Raw genomic sequence first — 20,729 nt, forward strand, 5'->3', positions numbered from 1 at the left:
ATAACTGTATTTATTTATATTGATGCTATTGATGCCTGTTTACTTGTTTCGTTTTGTTTTGTTGTCTGTCTTCCCCCTTCTAGATTATGAGCCTGTTGTTGGGTAGGGATTGTCTCTATTTGTTGCCGAATTATACTTTCCAAGTGCTTAGTGCAGTGCTCTGCACACAGTAAGCACCCAATAAATATGATTGAATGAATGAATGAATGAAAAAAGGAGAGAAGGTAGGTGAGGTCAGAGGGGACAAAGTGACTGACTGCTTTGAAGCCAGTGATGAGGAGTTTCTGTTTGATGTGGAGGTGGATGGGATAACCATTCAGGTTTCTTGAGGAGTGGAGAAACATGTCCTGGAAGGTTTTGTAGAAAGTTGATCCTAGCAGCAGAGTGAAATATGGATTGGAGTGGGTAGAGACAGGAGGCTGGGAGGTCAGCAAGGAGGTTAATCCATTAATCAAGCCTGGATAGGACAAGTGACTATTAAAGTCACTTGAGAGGCAGACTGGTATAGTGGAAAGGGCACGGGCTTGGGAGTCAGAGGCTTTGGGTTCCAAACCCGGTTCCATCACTTGTCAGCTGTGTGATTTTGGACAAGTCGCTTGACTTATCTGTACCTCAGTTACCTCATTTGTAAAATGGAGATTAAGACTGTGGGACAACCTGATTATCTACCCCAGCACTTAGAACAGTGCTTGGCAGGTAAGAGCTTAATGAATTCCATTATTATTATTATTATTATTATTTATAGAGAGATTGCAAGTTGAATTTATAACAGTATCGTATTTATCTGACTCCCACCTTCTCCACCACAGGCTTTCCGAACCTCAGTGCAGGCATGGGGGAACGTTGCATTAGCCAAATTCTGTGTTTCCCGCTTAGGTTCTGGCGAAGGTTCCTGACTGAAGAATCTCTCAGAGCATTTGTGCGGCAGACAGACTGAGAGAAATCTGAAAATAGCTGGCTAACATGGACAGTGAGCCTACAGGTCTACCACAGCCACAACCCTGGCAACTGCCTATTGATCTAACAGTCTATACAGAGTCAACGTTATGCCCAATCACTTAGGCCAAAAATAGGCTTAGAATGTAGCACTGTGCAGCAACCTTGCCTGGCACACCCACTGTCCCAGGAAGAACATGGCTGATACAGAGAGTGTGAGGGGCTGCAAAAGTCACTAGCATTAGAATTAACTCCTTCATTTATGTTCTCAGGCCCAAAGTATTTGTGACTGGACTGAGTTTCACCTGGCATTTCCCACAGGAAACTCGATTAGTTAGCTGAAAAGCCGTCCATGGATTTTACACTGACCCTATTTTTAAAGGGTCCGTCCTCTAGAAGCCAATAAAGTTATGTGTTCACCCCCCTTTCCTGTCCAGTTCCACAAAGGTAGTCCCGCTACAACCCCATTAGAATCCATTTGAGTTCCGTCTCTCCAAGGGATTATGTGGCTTTCGGCTTTCCTCGTCCTTTCCTTTTCATCCCACATGTCCCCCATCTCTTTCACCTTCCATTTCGCCCTCTACCAGCACTGCTGCCATCACTGCAGAGCTCATCTCTGCCACCTGCCACCTTTCCTGTGCTTGACAAATGAGTGAGTGGAAACCAGACTGAGATCGGGGAAGAGGAAAGCAGTGGTGGAGGAGAAAGAGATGGAGAGGAAGCTCGGTGAAGATTGCCCACCTCCTTAAAGGCCCCCCTCTTATAAGGCCCCCATCATCAAAGATCCTTACTCCAATTAACCCTGGGTATTCCCCAAAGTTTCCCCTCCTGCACAGCTCCCTATTCCTTGAAGCACCCCACCCTATAAACCTCTCTTTGTTTCAGCCTCTTCCACTCCTTGCAGTCTTCACCCCCACAGGGTTGCAAAGATGCGGAGGGTTAAGGCCAGGTGGTTGAAGGAATGCTTGGAGGAAGTGGAAGTGAGATGGAGCGTAGCTCAGTGGAAAGGATACGGGCTTTGAAGTCAGAGGTCATGGGTTCAAATCCCGACTCTGCCAATTGTCAGCTCTGTGACTTCGGGCAAGTCACTTAACTTATCTGTGCTTCAGTTAGCTCATCTGGAAAATGGGGATGAAGACTGTGAGTCCCACGTGGGACAACCCGATCATCTTGTAACCGCCCCAGCGCTTAGAACAGTGCTTTGCACATAGTAAGCACTTAATAAATGCTATTATTATTATTATCATTGTTATTATTAGGCCAAAGCAAGTTCAGTGTATTAAGGTCATATCTCCCTCGATAGGCCTTCTTTTTCCCCAGATCCCTCTCCCTCCTGTCTGTGGACTTGTTTCTACAAACTTTAGGCAGTTTATATTTACCTCACTCTCTGCCCAACAGCACTTATGTGCACATCTATAAATTATATATTACAAACCATTTACTTGTGTTAATGTCTGCTCCCCACTCTAGACTGTTAGCTCACTGTGGGCTCACTGTGGAACTTGTCTACAAACTCCATTGCGTTGTACCCTCCCAACCTCTTAATACTTTGTGCTCTGCACAATGTAAGCATTCAATAAATACCAGTGATTGATCAATCTTGGGAGCAGCATAAAATAATAGGTGCAAAAATAGGTGTAGCACAGAGAGAGTTGTGGGAAACTGGAGAGAAAGGAAGGCAATACAGGTGCGTAGGAGAGGGGCCAAGAAAATTGAGGCAACAGAGAGAGTTGAGCAAGGAAGAACAGGGTGGATCTACGTTTCTGGTGAATTCACTAAAGTTGAGAACAAAGTTTAATCACTTAAAAAAGAAGTTATTTCAGCCTGGTTGATGTGGAACTGATCCAGAAGAGACAGGACTAGTGCATGAATAAGGGGAAGACCTGGATTTGCAGAATGAAAAAGAAAACTGGTTTCAAAAGATTACATTAATGGAGTTTTCCCCAGGTTGAGCATACAAGATACAGGAGGCTTTATTTTAATCATAAAAAGGAACAAATCTAAGGTAAAATACAAGAAAATGAAATATTCAGCTGGATTATTTTCTTCCTCCTACATATTTTTTCCACAGCTGGAGGGGAAGGCATGTTTATGGGGGAGAAGATGGCAAGGGTCAGGTTCACTCTGCCAAGGGAATCATAACCAAAGCCCAAACTGCCATCTTTCTAATCACAGAAAATTGTGCGCTGACTCACCCCTCCTCAACTAACGGCCCCACTCCCATCCTCTGGAGCCTGGTGACATCACAACGCCGTGTGTTTTACAACGGAACAGAGTCATGGAGACTATTACCTTGCAATGGGGTGCCCTTGCTCTTTCTCCATGAAGTTTCCCATGTAGAAGATGGTGAATCGGCTGGCCTCCGTTTTCACCCGCAAATGCTCTACAGACCAAGCAGCATTCACTCTGATCTTCGTCGTTCTTTCGCAGCTTTATGGCTGGGGGAAGGCCCAAACCCTGCCCCCACCCGACACTCCAGGTATGACAGAAATTGAGGGAAAGGGGAAATGGGCTCTGGGAAGGTTTTATCACCTCTTCCAGAACCTCTGTGCAGGAGGGAGGAAGATGCTCTTTGGCTTGTGCTGGTGAACCATGGAGACGGTAAAGGAGAGGTGAGAAGGACAGGGATGTGGCGTTTGGGTTCTCCCACGTTTAAGGCAGGAGAAAAGGTGAGTCCTCCTTATGGCCTAAATGTCTCCTGCACATTAAAATCCTAATGCTAAATGATTGATTTGTCCAAGGCACAGAGGAATACTTCCTCAGCTTTGTGCTGGACCTGCACTCCAAAATCTTAAACTTGCCTTACCTGATGTTTTTGTCAAACATGCGCCCCTCTGGTCAGGCGTTACTGTCTTGAGAGGCATGAAATGGATCGCTAACCTCCTCACTGTACCTCGTTCTCACCTGTCCTATCGTCAACCCCCGGCCCACGTTCTCTCCCTGGCCTGGAATGTCCTACCTCCACACATACGCCAAGCTAGCTCTCTTCCTCCTTTTAAAGCCCTACTGAGGGCTCACCTACTCCAAGAGGCCTTCCCAGACTGAGCCCCCTTTTTCCTCTCCTCCTCCTCATCCCCCCTGCCCTACCTCCTTCCCCTCCCCACAGCACCTGTATATATGTTTGTACAGATTTATTACTCTATTTTACTTGTCCTTATTTACTATTCTATTTATTTTATTAATGATGTGTATATAGCTATAATTGTATTTATTCTGATGGTATTGACACCTGTCTACTTGTTTCGTTTTGTTGTTAGTCTCCCCCTTCTAGACTGTGAGCCCGTTGTTGGGTAGGGACCGTCTCCATATGATGCAAACTTGTACTTCCCAAGTGCTTAGTACAGTGCTCTGCACACGTAAGCGCTCAATAAATACAATTGATTGAATGAATGAATGAACTGAAAGAGGAAGGCATGGAGAAAGGTTTCAGGGAACCGGATGGGGTTGGGGGAGGGAGGGAGTGTTTAACAGGCATGCCCGGAATAAAACTGTAAGGAAGTAGTACCTGGGAACATGGAGATGGAGGAAACAAGGCAATGGTGGAGCCAAGTAAAGGAAAGAAATGTACAGTTGTGACAGATTTATGCCACGCAGCTGGTGACAGGTAGCAAATACGTCCAGCTGGTGTGGGGCTGAGGAGAAAAGCTAACCCCTTGGTACCAGAATAGACAGAAGTCTGACTCTGTTGGCCTGGGTAGGGTCTGCCTGGAGTCATTCAACCCACATTTGCAGCCTGGCACACCCCAGCCCAACCCAAAATGTTCCATGCTGAGTCCTTACAGGCATTTTGCACTCGAATTAGCCAAATCAAGAAGGCACTTGGATTCATTACTAAGCATCACTAATATCTGCCCTTTCCTCTCCATCCACATTCTACCATGTTTATCCAATAATTTTTCCTAACTCGCAGTCATTACTGTATCAGCCTCCTTGCCGACCTCCCAGCCTCCTCTCTTTCCCCACTCCAATCTATGCTTCATTGTGATGCGAAAGTGGATGGGCAACCCCTAAAAGGTTATTGATGAGTGGGGAAACATAGTTTGAACGTTTTCTGTAGAAAAATGATCAGGGCAGCAAACAGAAACGGCTTACCATCAGCTTCAAAGCCGTCCATCAGCTTGTCCCCTCCTACCTCACCTGCCTGTTCTCCTACAGCCTACCCTGCACACTTTACTCCTCCTAATGCCAGCCTACATATTGTACCTTAAGATCGACAATCTCTCCATTGACCTCTCCCTCACAACCTGCCTCTGGCCTGGAATGCCCGCCCTCTTTCACATCAACTGGACAAATATTCACCACACCTTCAAATCATTAGAGAAGCAGTGTGGCTCAGTGGAAAGGGAAAGGGCACCATTTCCCTGCCTCAGATACCTCATCTGTAAAATGGGGAATAAGAGTGTGAACCCCATGTAGAAAAGGGACTGTGTCCAACTTGATTGATTGGGTCAGCAGCGAGGCTCAGTGGAAAGATCCCGAGCTTGGGAGTCAGAGGTCATGGGTTCAAATCCCGGCTCCACCACTTGTCAGATGTGTGACTTTGGGTAAGTCACTTAACTTCTCTGTACCTCAGTTCCCTCATCTGTAAAATGGGGATTAAGACTGTGACCCCCACGTGGGACAACCTGATCACCTTGTATCCTCCCCAGCGCTTAGACCAGTGCTTTGCACATAGTAAGCACTTACCAAATGCCATTATTACTATTATTATTATTAGTGAAGGCACATCTCCTCCAAAAGGCTTTCCCTGACTAAGCCCTCTTTTCCTATTCTTCTACTTCATTGTGCATCACCCTGACTTGCACCCTTTACTCATTCCCCCTCCAATTCTGACTGCACTTATGTATCTCTGTAATTGATCTGTATAAGTGTCTGTCTCTCCTTCTACACTTTATGGATTCTAATCCTGGCTTTGCCACCTACCTGCTGTGTGACTTTGGGCAAGTCACTTTAATAATAACGATAATAATAATAATGGTTTTTGTTAAGCACTTACTATATATCTAGAACTGTTCTAAGAACTGGGGTAGATACAAGATAACTAGTTTGCCCTACGTGGGACTCACGGTCTTAATCCCCATTTCACAGATGTTGTGACTGAGGCACAGAGAAGTTATGGTCACACAGACAGACAAGTCAAACAAGGTCAGACAAAACGACAAGTGGCAGAGGTGGTATTAGAACTCATATCCTCTGACTCCCAAGCCCATGCTCTTTCCACTAAGCCACGCTCCTTCCATTTATTTCTGTGTGCCTCAGTTACCTCATCTGTAAAATGGGGATTGAGATTGTGAGCTCCACATGGAACGGAGACTGTGTCCAACCCGATTTGCTTGTATCCACCCCAATGCATAATATAGTGCCTCACACATAGTAAGCACTTAACAAATACCATTATTAATTAGTTAACTTAAGATTGTTGTGGGCAGGGAAAGTGTCTGCTATATGTCACACTCTCCCAAGAGCTTAATGCGGTTGTCTGTACAAAATAAGCCCATCCACTTAGTTCAGTGCTCTGCAAACAGTAAGTAACCAATAAATACGATTGAATGAAAGAATAAGCACTCAATAAATATGATTGGCTGACTGGCTGACAGATTCAGTTTCCCCAGCAGCAGATGTATCATTCTAACAAATGGATATAGACAAGATCTGAAGCAGGGTCAGAGCTCATGGAGTCAGAAGAAAGTATGTCTGATGTTGTTACATTGATCCTTTCCTCCCCTTTCCCTTCACCGTTCTCGCACCACGAACCCACAGCCTTGGATCACTGCCACTGTCTACCTCCTTTACTCTTATGCCCGAGCTGCTGAACGCCGTGGACGAAAGTCTAAACAGCAAGCCAAACTTGTTCGCTTTAAATCTATCCTATCCTGCCTTTACTCTGCTCTCTCCTCTGCCAGGCAAACTATTTTTCCTCGCTAATTGACACTCATGTCCATCATCCCCGTCAGCTGTTCCAACATTTAACTCCCTCCTCAGGCTCCCTGTTCCTCCCCCTCCTCCATCGCTCACCCCCAATGATCTGGCCTCCTACTTCATTAGTAAAATTAACTCCAACAGGTCTGAGCTCCCCAATGTCATTCCTCCCCCTTCTCCATCCCCCGCGCTCCCTACTCTCTCTGCTACTCTCCCATCCTTCCCAGTAGTATCTTCAGATGAGATATACTCCCTCCTCTCAAGTGCTACTCCATCCACCTGTGCTTTGGACTCCATTCCCTCTCATCTTATGAAAACTCTCGCCCCTTCCCTCCTCCCCTCCTTAGCTTCCATCTTCAATTGCTCACTCTCCACTGGTTCCTTCCCCTCTGCCTTCAAACATGTCCACGTCTCCCACATCATAAAAAACCCTCTCTTGGCCCCACTTCCGCTTCCAGTTATTACCTTATCTCCCTCCTACCCTTCCTTTCCAAACTCCTAGAACGAGTCGTCTACACCCGCTGCCTCGAATTTTTGAACTCCAACTCTCTCATAGACCCCCTCCAATCTGGCTTCTATCCCCTACACTCCACCGAAAGTCCCTTCTCAAAGGTCACCAGTGACCACCTTCTTGCCAAATCCAATGGCTCCTACTCTATCCTAATCCTCCTCGACTTCTCTGCTGCCTTCGACACTGTGGACCACCCCCTTATCAGCACGCTATCCAACCTTGGCTTCACAGACTCCATCCTCTCCTGGTTCTCCTCTTACCTCTGCATCCGTTCATTCTTAGTCTCCTTTGCGGGATCCTCCTCCCCCTCCCATCCCCTTACTGTAGGGGTTCCTCAAGGGTCAGTTCTTGGTCTCCTTCTGTTCTCTATCTACACTCACTCCCTTGGTGAACTCTTTGCTCCCACGGCTTCAACTATCATTTCTACACTGATGACACCCAAATCTACATCTCTGCCCCTGCTCTCCCTCCCTCCCTTCAGGTTCGTGTCTCCTCTTGCCTTCAAGACATCTCCATCTCGATATCTGCCCGCCATCTAAAACTCAATATGTCCAATACTGAGCTCCTAATCTTCCCTCCCAAACCCTGTCCTCTCCCTGACTTTCCCGTTGCTATAGATGGCACTACCATCTTTCCTGTCTCACAAGCTCACAACCCTTCTAGACTGTGATCCCGCTGTTGGGTAGGGACCGTCTCTATATGTTGCCAACTTGTATTTCCCAAGCGCTTAGTACAGTGCTCTGCACACAGTAAGCGCTCAATAAATATGATTGAATGAATGAACCGTGGTGTCATCCTCGACTCCGCTCTCTCATTCACCCCACACATCCAATCCGTCACAAAAACCTGCCGGTCTCACCTCCACAACATCGACAAGATCTGTCCTTTCCTCTCCATACAAACCACTACCTTGCTGGCTCAATCTCTCATCCTTTCCCTACTGGATTACTGCATCAGCCTCCTCTCTGATCTCCCTTCCTCCTGTCTCTCCCCGCTTCAGTCCATACTTCACGCTGCTGCCCAGATTATCTTTGTACAGATACAGTCTGGGCATGTCACTACCAACTTCAAAAATCTCCAGTGGTTGCCTGTCAACCTACAAATCAAGCAAAAACACCACACTCTCGGCTTCAGGGCTGTCCATTACCTCGCCCCCTCCTACCTCACCTTCCTTCTCTCCCGCTACAGCCCAGCCCACACCTTTTGCTCCACTGCCGCTAACCTCCTCAGTGTGCCTCGCTCTCGCCTGTCCTGATATCGATGCCTGGCCCACATTCTACCCCTGGCCTGGAATGCCCTCCCTCCACACATTCACCAAACTAGCTCTCTTCCTCCCTTCAAAGCCCTACTGAGAGTTCATCTCCTCCAGAAGGCTTTCCCAGACTGAGCCCCATTTTTCCTCTCCTTCTCATCCCCCCGACCTACCTTCTTCCCCTCCAAACAGCACTTGTATATATTTGTACAGATTTATTACTCTACTTATTTTACTTGTACATATTTAATACTCTATTTTGTTAATGATGTGCATATAGCTGTAATTCTATTAATTCTGATGGTTTGGACACTTGTCTACATGTTTCGTTTTGTTGTCTGTCTCTCCCTTCTAGATTGTGAGGCCATTGTTGGGTAGAGATCGTCTATATATGTTGCCAATCTGTGCTTACCAAGCGCTTAATACAGTGCTCTGCATACAGTAAGTGCTCAATAAATACGATTGAATGAATGAATGTGCCTTAGTGGAAAGAGCATAGGCTTGGGGGTCAGAGGATGTGGGTTCTAATCCTGATAATGCCACTTGTCTTGGGAAAGCCACTTAACTTCTCTGTGCCTGTTCCCTCATCTGTAAAGTGGGTGTTAACACTATTATCCCTACGTGGGACAACCCTCTCCCAGGCAGAGCAGTTCTTCCCTACAGCTCAGGTTTTCTGATTCTGGGGAAACTCCATTCCTCTTCTGGGGAAGGATTTTCTCCAGTGACGGTTGCTACTGAAGGTAAAAATCACTAACATTTAATGACCTCCAGACCCCAAGACATATGAGCCACAAGGTTTGACTATCTGGGCCATCTTGTTTGAAAAAGACCCACATCCCCAGGAAGTTTGAATATTCCTCCAATTTTGCTGGACTACTGGAGCAGGGCCCTGATACTCTGAACATTATGAACTCAATGTGATGTTTCTGCTCCTCTTGCTCCTCTGTCTTTAAGCTCTAAGTGATTTCTTCTCTCCTCTTAGACTGTGCAGAGTTATTCCTCTGCTGCCTGGAAAGCGTGGGTCAAGTGTCTTAGCAGAGTTGGACAGAACCCCTTGATCACCCAGAGGATGCAAATCTGCCCTGAGTGAATCTGGACATGATGGGAAGGGGCTTTATATTGCATTGTCTTTCTGGACCAGGCTTCCCACTCCAGGGTAAAGAGGAGAGAAACCCCTTCAACTTATTTCTCAGTCTTATTCTTTCTCCATTTTCCAGTACTATATCCCCTCTGGAGATATGGACTGGTACAATAGCAGGAGGAGAGCTAAATTTATCTCGTTTCCTTCTAGGCTGCCTCTGGCAAATACTCCTACACTGGATACCGGATCATCTCCATTGAGAAGCAGCAAGGCTCAGTGGAAAGAGCCCGGGCTTAGGAGTCAGAGGTCATGGGTTCTAATCCTGGCTCGGCCACTTGTCAGCTGTATGACTTTGGGCAAGTCATTTAACTTCTCTGTGCCTCAGTTACCTCATCTGTAAAATGGAGATTAAGACTCTGAGCCCCATGAGGGACAACCTGATTACCTGTGTCCTCCCTAGCGCTTAGAACAGTACTTGGCACATAGTAAGCCCTAACAAATGCCACCATTATTATTCTCTCCATCAGGGAGGCAAAGTAGGCCCTCACCAGGGAACTAGAGGAAACTTTTAAAGATAGCAATCACCCAGCCTTGTCCAAGTGGCTACCATGTCCCTTTTCATCCCAAATGCCCACATGATGGTAGGTACCCTTTTGAAAAATCACTCCCAGGTACCTTATTTCCAAGATGTCTGTGTCAATACCTCTCTTAAAGCTGGGATGCTTGTGGTTTATTTTGGGGGTGTAAATTTGGGTGAGGGTTCAAAGTCCTTGGTCCTATTTATATTACTTAGCACAATGCTTGGCAAAAGGCTATTCCCTTAACAAGTGACAGAAATAACAATGATAACAAAAATGAGAAGAATAATTTTGAGTAGAGCATATGATTAGGAGCAATAATGGATACAGATTTTCATAGTTACCCACAATCCTAATTTTTCCTTTGAAACAATAGTATATTTTGCTCCACTTTACACTTGAAAATAACGCTTTGGCATTGAGATTCTATACAGAAATGGGTCCGTGAGTGAAAGTCCCATGCACACCTGACACTCCACCTAATTCTGTACAGACCTGTATTTCCTTTGCCATGCTTCTGTCCAGTAGCTGTGCTTTAGCACATAGTACCTGCACCCTTTGACCTTCTCAGTAATTACACAACTGCACTGAAATCCAACATTCTTGTTTGGACATTTATGCAATGCAATACAAATTTGGGACATCATAAACTCTTATTTTCTATTATTTCGAAGTTATGGAAGTGAGGCACCTTTTTGCTTAACTCAGGGGCTGATTTTCAGGTTTTAGCTCTTCTCTTTTTAATGTTTTGGGATATATTATGAGAATCCCCCGCATCACCTCCTCAGAATAACTTCCTCTTGCAATGTGCAGGCTTGAAAAATACAACTTGCAGATAAGAGAACCCAGCAGAGGGTGGCAACAGAATGATGAATGGAAGCACAAGGCATTCCTATTAATCAATCAATCGTATTTATTGAGCGCTTACTCTGTGCAGAGCACTGTACTAGGCGCTTGGGAAGTACAAGTTGGCAATATATAGAGACAGTCCCTACCCAACAGTGGGCTCACAGTCTAGAAGAGTCTATTACAGTCTATTACATTTTGAGCTGCCTGAATCCCATTTGGCTAACCTGACAGCAGACAGCCAGCCCACTGGTATGGGGCATGGTATTTGTTAAACGCTTACTATGTACCAAGAACAGGATGGATACAAGCAAAATGGGCTAGACATAGTCCCTACCCCATGTGGGGCTCAAAGTCTTAATCCCCATTTTCCAGATGAAGAGAAGTGAAGTGAGTTGCCTAAGGTCAAACGGCAGACATGTGGTAGAGCTGGAATTAGAACCCATGACTTTGTGACTCCTAGGTCCGTGCCCTAGTCACTGAGCCATGCAACAAGAACTGCACAACAATGCAGTTTGCTCTGTGGGCCAAAGTCCCTACATTAGTGTATAGGTGAGCCAGTAAAGACCATTGGCTCAAAACCCGTCAACACTCCTTATCTATCCCCAGGGAGCCCAGTAGGTGGACATCCACGCCTATGGCGTCAGTCTGAATGGTTCCAGATGTTCTACATTGTGAGCCTGTTGTGGACAGGGATTGTCTCTGTTGCTGAATTGTACTTCCCAAGCGCATAGTACTGTGCTCTGCACACATTAAGTCCTCAATAATACGATTGAATGAATGTTCTTGAGGTGTGTTTGAATATTTCAGGGTGTCCACAGTTTCGGGGCTGCACTGTTCCTGCAAAAGAGTCACGGCTACTTCAGCAAGTATGACTGCCTAGGGATGATTGTCTGGGGGAAAGTTTCCTACTAATTTCGGTAATTTCCTTGGTGGTGTTGAGATTGTCTATTCTTCATTGAAGCCCTATTGTCCCTCTTTGCTGTGCTTATAACTGTCCTGATCCCAACCTCCTTTTTTTTTCTATTTACTGTTGTGTAGGTCCAGATGCCTGAATGTTTGTGTTACTACTAGGAGTTGCCTGTTCCATCCCATTCTCCTTCTCTTTTCAGTATTCCCCATACATATAGGGTACCCCAGCATTGACTGTTGCACCCGTCAACCTCAATGCCTATTCTCCAGGCCCGGGCTTTCCTTGCCAGGAAATAAAGCTCCCTTCAGCCTCTCACTCAATCCCATGTTTTCCTTGCTTCTCAGGACCATTTACCCTGCCCTCTAGAGATCTGGGCTGGCACAGTAGCAGGAGGGGAGCTAAACATTTGATTCTTCCTACTAGCCTGTCTCCAACAAATGCTCTCCCAATGGCTGCCACACCATCTCCAGGAGGTAAGCCAAGTATACCCTAACCTAAGGTGCTACAGGTTCAGGAGCTCCTTAAGTTCTCCCTAGAATTGCAGCCACTAAGAAATTCTTAAAAGCAACAACTACGTAGGCCTTCTCAAAATGACTTCCATATCACTCTTCTTCCAAATTTGCTACTTGATTGTACCCTTAGGAGAAACCTTGTCAAGAACGTCTCTCAGAAAAGGCAGCACCAATATCCATTTCAAAGGTGGGACACATAGTTTATTTGTGGGGTGTAATATTGGGTCTCTGAGTCAAGTTGCTTGAAGACATTTTTGACGATGTAGCATGACATTTCCAGGTTGGGAACACCCTGAGGGACTGTGAAATTTCAATGCCATTGGAAATGCTTCTATTGCTTGTTAAGGGTTTATTTTTTGCCAAACCTTGTACTGACAGAAATACCAATGATAATAGAAAAGAGGAGAGTAATGTTGATTATAATAGCAGCAATAATGGTTATGAATTTTCAAAGTTAGGCATAATCCCAATTCATACTTTGCAGAAATAATATATCTTGCTCTGCTTTCACGTTAGGAAATGACGCTTTGGCAGAGAGATCCTTTCTAGACATGGGGCCGTGGCCAAAGCGCCCATGCACAACTGGCACTCCACTCTACTTTTTGTGGGTCTACATTTCTTTTGCTTTGTTCTGTACATGAGCTTTGCTTTAGCACATAGCAACTTCCCCCTTTGGACTAGTAATTAAGTGCAACACTGCATTGAAATCCAACATGTTTGTTTGGGCCTTTATGATGCCTTGAGTTTGTAGTGCACTGCTTAAATTCCACCTCACTTCCATAACTTTGCTTATCAAGATACTGATTTTCTAATCTTTTCAGAGGGGCTGATTTTTTAGGAATTAACTCTTCAATATATTGAGAGATTTCCCCCTCGCCTAATCACTTTCTTAGAAACCCTTCCTTTGGTGATGTGCAGGCCTGAAAAACACACTTTGCAAATTGGACTCCCTGACTCTTTCATCTCCTCTTTTCCTGGTAGGGTCAGAGAGATCACACAGAGAGAAGACTGCTGGGGGGTCAGGAGACAGAGACCAGGGGTTTAAGAATAACTATTATCCTGGGCCTGATCCATGACTTGCTTACCTCCTGTCCCTGAGCCTTCACACCAGCTCAGGGAGAAGAAAATATTCTGTAGCATTTTCACAAGGTGACAAGCATTGTCCAATGACAAGTGACATTTTTTCAATCAACTTATCCATCCTGGCTCAGGTGAAGCTGACAGACACATTCCAAGCAGGAATTACTGAGGGAAGATGCCATTGGACAATATACATTTGTGCATGTTTGTTCACCATCTCCTGTGGTAATGAAAAAATATGCCTGAGGCTTATTCTGATTTACCAATTTCTGTTTCGCTTTACAGCAACGAAATTAGCTGTAACAGTTGATGCCATCTGCTTTGAATTTGTTAAAGCTCCTGAAGGTAAATATGTCCCCTGTTTTTCTTCTTCTGTCTCCATCTCTGATTTCTTTTCTTAAGTATCCCCACATAGACACAATTTTCATGGGGTGAAAATGACACATTAAGCTGTGTAAAAATGGAGTAGTTCGGTGAGTTTTCCATTTAGCCAAAGGGAATTACAATCCTGCTTCTGCTGGGTTTGAAGATCTTGCTAAAGGTTTTGATTTAGGAAGCCGTTGCTGTCTGCATTCTAGTGGTCACCCTTGATTTGAGCTTTTCATTTGAATCTTGTCAACATAAATGTACTGTGTGGGATACGCTACAAGAAAGCCGATATTTTCCTCTGATTACAGTCCTTGGTTTGGCTAGATCTCTATTACAGAATGAGTAATACTAAAACTAAAACACCTAAAACTCAACATGTCCAAGACTGAACTCCTTGTCTTCCCTCCCAAACCCTGCCCTCTCCCTGACTTTTCCATCACTGTTGATGGCACTACCATCCTTCCCATCTCACAAGCCTGCAACCTTAGTGTCATCCTCGACTTCGCTCTCTCATTCACCCCTCACATCCAAGCCATCACCAAAACCTGCCGTTCTCAGCTCCGCAACATTGCAAAGATCCGCCCTTTCTTCTCCATCCAAACTGCTACCCTGCTTGTTCAAGCTCTCATCCTATCCTGTCTGGACTACTGCATCAGCCTTCTCTCTGATCTCCCATCCTCGTGTCTCTCCCCATTTCAATCCATACTTCATGCTGCTGCAAGGATTGTCTTTGTCCAGAAACGCTCTGGGTATGTTACTCCCCTCCTCAAAAATCTCCAGTGGCTACCAATTAATCTGCGCATCCGGCAGAAACTCCTCACCCTCGGCTTCAGGGCTCTCCATCACCTCGCCCCCTCCTACCTCACCTCCCTTCTCTCCTTCTACAGTCCAGCCCACACCCTCCGCTCCTCTGCCACTAGTCTCCTTACCGTGCCTCGTTCTCGCCTGTCTCGCTGTCTACCCCTGGCCCACGTCATTCCCCTGGCCTCGAATGCCCTCCATCTGCACATCCGTCCAAGCTAGCTCTCTTCCTCCCTTCAAGGCCCTACTGAGAGCTCACCTCCTCCAGGAGGCCTTCCCAGACTGAGCCCCCTCCTTCCTCTCCCCCCTTGTCCCCCTCTCCATCCTCCATCTTACCTCCTTCCCTTCCCCAGAGCAGCTGTATATATGTATATATGTTTGTACATATTTATTACTCTATTTATTTATTTATTTATTTATTTATTTATTTATTTATTTATTTATTTTACTTGTACATATCTATTTTATTTATTTTATTTTCTTAATATGTTTGGTTTTGTTCTCTGTCTCCCCCTTCTAGACTGTGAGCCCACTGTTGGGTAGGGACTGTCTCTATATGTTGCCGACTTGTACTTCCCAAGCGCTTAGTACAGTGCTCTGCACACAGTAAGGGCTCAATAAATATGATTGATTGATTGAGTGGGACAGAGTTTGCTGTGGTTCTTTAACTGTTACAGGAAAGGCCTTATATACGGTTCTATAGGAGTACTAAGATGTATTGAGAATGTTGAAAGTGTTGCTTTTAATTATTTGGTACACTGATAAAATTTATGAATTCAATGAGCCAAAATGATATTTTAGAAATTAGCAGGGCCCAGTGCTCAAATTTAGCAATGGATTTTGGTTACAAAAAGTCTTCTTCCTGCTTACAGATCAGCTGTCAGATTGGTCTCTTGCCATAGGTCATTCAGTTTATAATGAGTTATGTTCCCCACACTGCAGGGGCATAGATCTAGGGCTGGCACTAGGTATAAATGTCCATGTTGGGTCTGGTCATATTCTTCTGAATCAATTTAAAAAGACCTGAGTGTTGTTGGTGACTTCCAAAGTGTTGTCATTCCTTCATTCATTCATTCAATCATATTTATTGAGCGCTTACTGTGTGCAGAGCACCATACTAAGCTCTTGGGAAGTACAAGTACAATTTTTTATATAGTACAAGTTGGCAACATACAAGTTGTCAGGTAGATGGTAAGGACCTGGCCACAACTGAAGGGAATATGAGGCTAAGGAGAGGGATTTTGGACCAATACATCTTCTCTGTTACACCCTAGATAAGACCCTCTCTTATTGTCATGGGGACTGCAGCAAGCAATGATGGGACCTTCCCAGGGACTTAGCACCACTCCATAGACTTCTCTTCTCCAGGATCCTTATGCTTTCTTTCTCAAAAGTATTCCCTGTCCAAATTAGAGAAATTAAAATATTTTCTCAAGAAGGCTAACACTTCCCTATACATTTTCTTCTAGAAGTTCTGGAAAAGAAAAACTTGAAACCACCTTCCCCACAGGACACCCTAAAGACTGACATTTTTGCCTGCTTGGTAGCCATCGGATTCCTGCTGATCATAGTTACAGTTTTCCAAATACTGATTTTTTCTATACGAAGTGAGTTGGTTTTTCATCTTACAACTGCCAAGGGAAGCATTGTGCTAATGGAAGTTTAAGGGAAACATCTATTCAGTCAATCAGCTTTGACTTTGCTTACTGTAACAGCTGATCCCATAAGCTCAGTTTCCACTCTGGAAACTTTCGAAGATGGCTTCATTCCTATGGGTTCTGTGCCCATTTTTGAGAATCAGTCCAGTCTATGCCAAGAGAAGTAACCAAAGTTCCCTCCTAATCTGGGGTTTTGCAGCCAGGACCATGCGTTAGAGGCCATCAAACCAGAGGTTTCCTGGAATCACCAGTGTTACATGGTAGGAGCACTTAGTGAGCTCCCACCTGGTATGGTGCTCTGTACTATATTCTTGAAAATTACAGAATCATAGAATGTTATGATCCCTGCATATAAGGAACTTATAGTGAAGTTGCAATTTTTTGTCATTCCCCCTTAGAGTGGTCAAAATACATAATTGAGCCTACATATACATGAGTACTGAGAATGATATTGAATAAATTAGTTAACACTAGAATTGGTTGGTGGAATTGTGTGGCTCGGTGTGCTGGGAGATTCATGAGAGAAAGCTTGTTAGAGGAGGTGGTAAAGTAGGAGGCCTTTGAATGTGGGGAGGGAGTCCCAATCTGGAGGAACAGTGTGAGTGAGGGGACAGAGCTGGAGAGCCACAAGTAACGTATGTCCAGAAGTGAGCCTGAGAGGAACAAATCAAACAAGTTGGGAAACGGTGGGAAAAGGAGAAGATTCATTCATTCATTCAATCCTATTTATTGAGGGCTCACTGTACTATGCAGATGGCCTGGGGGGGTTGGATGAAGAACTTTAAGTCTAATTTGTTTTATGCAGAGAGAGAGAGGGGAAGCCATTGGCGACTTTAGAGAAAAGAAAAGATGTGGATAGAGAGATGCATCAACAATATGATGCTTGCCGAAGCATGTAGTTCAGGTTGAAGTGGGCAGAGGCTGGAGACTGGGAAACAAGCAAGGAGCCTAATGCAATAATTCAGTTGTAGCAGGATCAGAGCTTGTGCCAGAGTGGTAGCAGTTTGGGCAAAGTCAAAGGGGTGACCCAGGAGACGTTGAACCTAAAGAACTATCAGGATTGGGGTAAACTGCATGTGAAAGCAGAGCAATGGTGAAGCCTCAAGGATGACACTGAAATTTCATGTTTCTTGAGTATGGAGTCTGTTGGCATTATCGATTTAGATTGGAAAGAGTTGAGGAGTGGATTTTGGGGGAAAGATGTGTGTTCTGTTAAAGGGTTATGTTCCCTGGGCCCCACCCACCACAGGGTGAGAGGGGACGTGCTTATTTGTCTTTTTATTGGTTTTGATTATAGTATTTGTTAAGTGCTTACTATGTACCAGGCACTACACTAAACCTTGGGGTAGATACAAGATAACGAGGTTAGGCACAGCCCCTGTTTCACATGGAGCTCACACTCTTAATCCCTATTAATCCCTTTATCCCTTTCTCCAGGCTTGCATCTCCTTCTGCCTTTAAGACATCTCTCCTTCGATATCCTTCCATCACCTCAAACTTAACACGTCCAAAACAGAACTCCTTATCTTCCCACCCAAACCCTGACTTCTCCCGGACTTTCCTGTCACTCTAGATGGCACCACCATCCTTTCTGTCTCACAGACCCATAACCTTGGCTTCTCTCTCTCATTCAACCCACATATCTAATCTGTCACCAAATCCTTTCGGGTCTCACCTTTACAAAATCACTAAAATCAGCTCTTTCCTCTCCATCCAAACCGCTACCACATTAGTACAATCATTCATCCTATCCCAACTGGATTACGGCATCAGCCTCCTTGCTGATTTCCCAACCTCCTGTCTCTCGCCACTCCAGTCCATACTTCACTCCACTGCCCGGATTATCTCTGTACAGATAGGTTCAGGACGTGTACCTCACCTCCTCAAAATTCTCCAGTGGTTGCCTAACCACCTCCATGTCAAACAAAAACTACTCACCATTGGCTTTAAAGCACTCCACCACCCTGTCCCCTCCTAGCTCACCTCCCTTCTCTCCTTCTACAACCTAACCCACACATATTGAAGCATTGTGCCTTGATCTTCTCTGTCTCGCCATCGACCCCTGATCCACATTCAACCTCTGGCTTGGGACGCTTTTCCTCCTCAAATTCACCAGACAATTACTCTCAGCCTCTTCAGAGCCTTACTGAAGGTACATCTCCTTCAAAAGGCCTTCTCAGACAAAACCCCACTTTTCCTCATCTCCCACTCCCTTCTGCCTCTCCCTGGCTTGCTCCTTTTGGTCTTCCCCAATCTCCCCACTCCACAGTACTTATGTATATATCTGTAATTTTATTTATTTATATTGATATTTGTTAATTTGTATTGAGGCCATCTCCCCCCGCCTAGACTGTGAGCTTGCTATTGGCAGGGATTGTCACTCATAACTGCTGAGTCGTCTTTTCTCAAATGCTTAGTACAATGCTCTACATACAGTAAGCACTTAATAAATTCGATTGAATGAATGAATGAATAAACGAATGAATTATGAGAAAGTGCACTATGTAGAGTTTCCCAAATGATATACTGCTTGCAAGATCCAAAATGTAGACCCAAAAAATGCTGTTAAAAATGATTGATAATTAATGATAGCAGTGCAAATATCTATCAAAGACTATAAATTAGATGCTTCTGTTCATTCATTCGCTCTTCTTTTGTATATATACATATTTAAATACTTTGTTTTCTAGGTATTTCTTTCACACACTGTATTCAGCAAAAAAAAACCTTTCACTAGCAAAATTGAGTGTCTGCCATCATTTGTCTCTAATAAATCTATAATTAAGGTTGGTATTCATCTCTGTGCTTCTCCTTAAACATACTGCTGCAGAATATTTTAACTGAAACACCTCACTTCCTCCCCTCTCAAACTTCTATGTGTTTTGACTGCCTTTAAAACAGTGAATAAAGTCTATTTCAATAGAGCATTACCTAAATTGCAGTAACGTTACCATGGATGAGCACTAAAAGAATTAATCAGTGCTACTGATTGAATGCTTCCTGCGTGCAGAGCACTATACCAAGCCCTTGAAAGAGTAAAATATAGCAGAGTTGATAAATATTTTCCTTGCTTACAATGAACTGACAGTCTAGTGTGTTATAAGTGGAATAGCTGTATATATGTATTGAATACGAGTGCATATGTCTGTATACATGCGGACATGGAAGCACGTGGATGGCTTGCAAATACCTGTATATTTGACTGCTTCATTGTGTGGCTGTGTGAATGTTGGCCTGAGAGTGGGGATGGATGTGGGAGGGTTATGTTTATGGGTGTTTATAGATCTTTGTGTGTTTATGTGATTGTCTATATGGCAGTGTGTGTGTGTGTGTGTGTGTGTGTGTGTGTGTGTGTGTGTGTCGAATTCTTATTTCAGTGGAAGCTGGAGGTTTGAATGTAAAGCTATAAATCTATTTGGTTTAATGAGAATTCATAAGTATGGAATTTTGATGATTTTCTGTGTATTTTTTTACAGAATACCGATGAAATATTACACGTACAGAATTTGCAAAAACCATCAGTTGAATTCAGGTTGTGAAAGTGTAGCAGAAAAACAGATGCAGTCTAATGTCAGCTCAAGAATGGGAGACTTTCCCCTGAGAGACTTCACATCACCTTCTTCTGCTACACAACCAAGCATCACCTATAGAGAAGCCCAATATTCTCCTTATGGCACAAGCACTGGTGAAACCCCCATGACAAGTCCTAGATCTCAGACAGTTTATGAGTCCTCACTCGAAGGCAGTGTCAGTGTGCTGGAACCTGGTGATACTGGAGATCTGCAGGGGGAAAGCAGTGCAGATGAAGCCAGATGGGTGGAAGACAGAAATTCCCCATCTTGGAAAACTGGGCAGGGCAATTCCGAGTAGGAGAATTAAAAGAACATTTCTCACAGCTGATCACCACCACCATCATACAGCAATGGAGAGGAGCAAAAGGCACCTAGATAATGTGATCATGTACAGTGTCTTCCACCTTTTCCTTCCTCTTCCCATCCAGGAGGGCTGATTGTGTTGTTTGACCTAATTACAGAAACGAATCTCCTCTCAGTCATTTTGTCCACCTTCCCCATGATGTGTGGGCACTTTCTGGATGTTTGCCCCTGCGTCTGGCTGAGGAGAGAAGCTCTTCCCCAACCAGAAGTCCCCAGGCTTACTTTCCTCGTCAAGAGTTTCACATTTACCGAAATAGCTCATTTAAAATAAAAACAACTGTCTCTCTATGATACTTGCTTCCCTTGTTTTCAAAATGTGTTTTGTGCTGATTCAAAGT

The 20,729-nt window shown here is 44.5% G+C and overlaps 1 protein-coding gene across 1 annotated transcript; it reads left to right on the plus strand.

Annotated features, from left to right (window-relative positions):
• Nucleotides 1–963: 963 nt before the first annotated feature.
• On the plus strand, nt 964–20,326 carry LOC119927187. The gene is made up of 8 exons (XM_038745713.1): nt 964–970; nt 1,822–1,916; nt 3,277–3,415; nt 4,043–4,047; nt 9,836–9,956; nt 13,911–13,973; nt 16,268–16,409; nt 19,933–20,326. The coding sequence occupies exons 1-8, from the start codon at nt 964–966 to the stop codon at nt 20,324–20,326; spliced, it is 966 nt and encodes a 321-aa protein (XP_038601641.1).
• The last annotated feature ends 403 nt before the right edge of the window (nt 20,327–20,729 follow it).

The sequence above is a fragment of the Tachyglossus aculeatus genome, chromosome 4 (genome assembly GCF_015852505.1).
Source record: "Tachyglossus aculeatus isolate mTacAcu1 chromosome 4, mTacAcu1.pri, whole genome shotgun sequence".
In the NCBI taxonomy this organism is placed as follows: Eukaryota; Metazoa; Chordata; class Mammalia; order Monotremata; family Tachyglossidae; genus Tachyglossus; species Tachyglossus aculeatus.

What these genes read in the sequence shown, in the direction of transcription:
- LOC119927187 (XM_038745713.1), top strand. An exon ending in AATGCTTGGAGGAAGTGGAA is followed by an intron (nt 1,917 to 3,276) that starts GTGAGATGGAGC and finishes TTTCCCATGTAG; the next exon opens with AAGATGGTGAATCGGCTGGC. An exon ending in ATTTGTTAAAGCTCCTGAAG is followed by an intron (nt 13,974 to 16,267) that starts GTAAATATGTCC and finishes ATTTTCTTCTAG; the next exon opens with AAGTTCTGGAAAAGAAAAAC.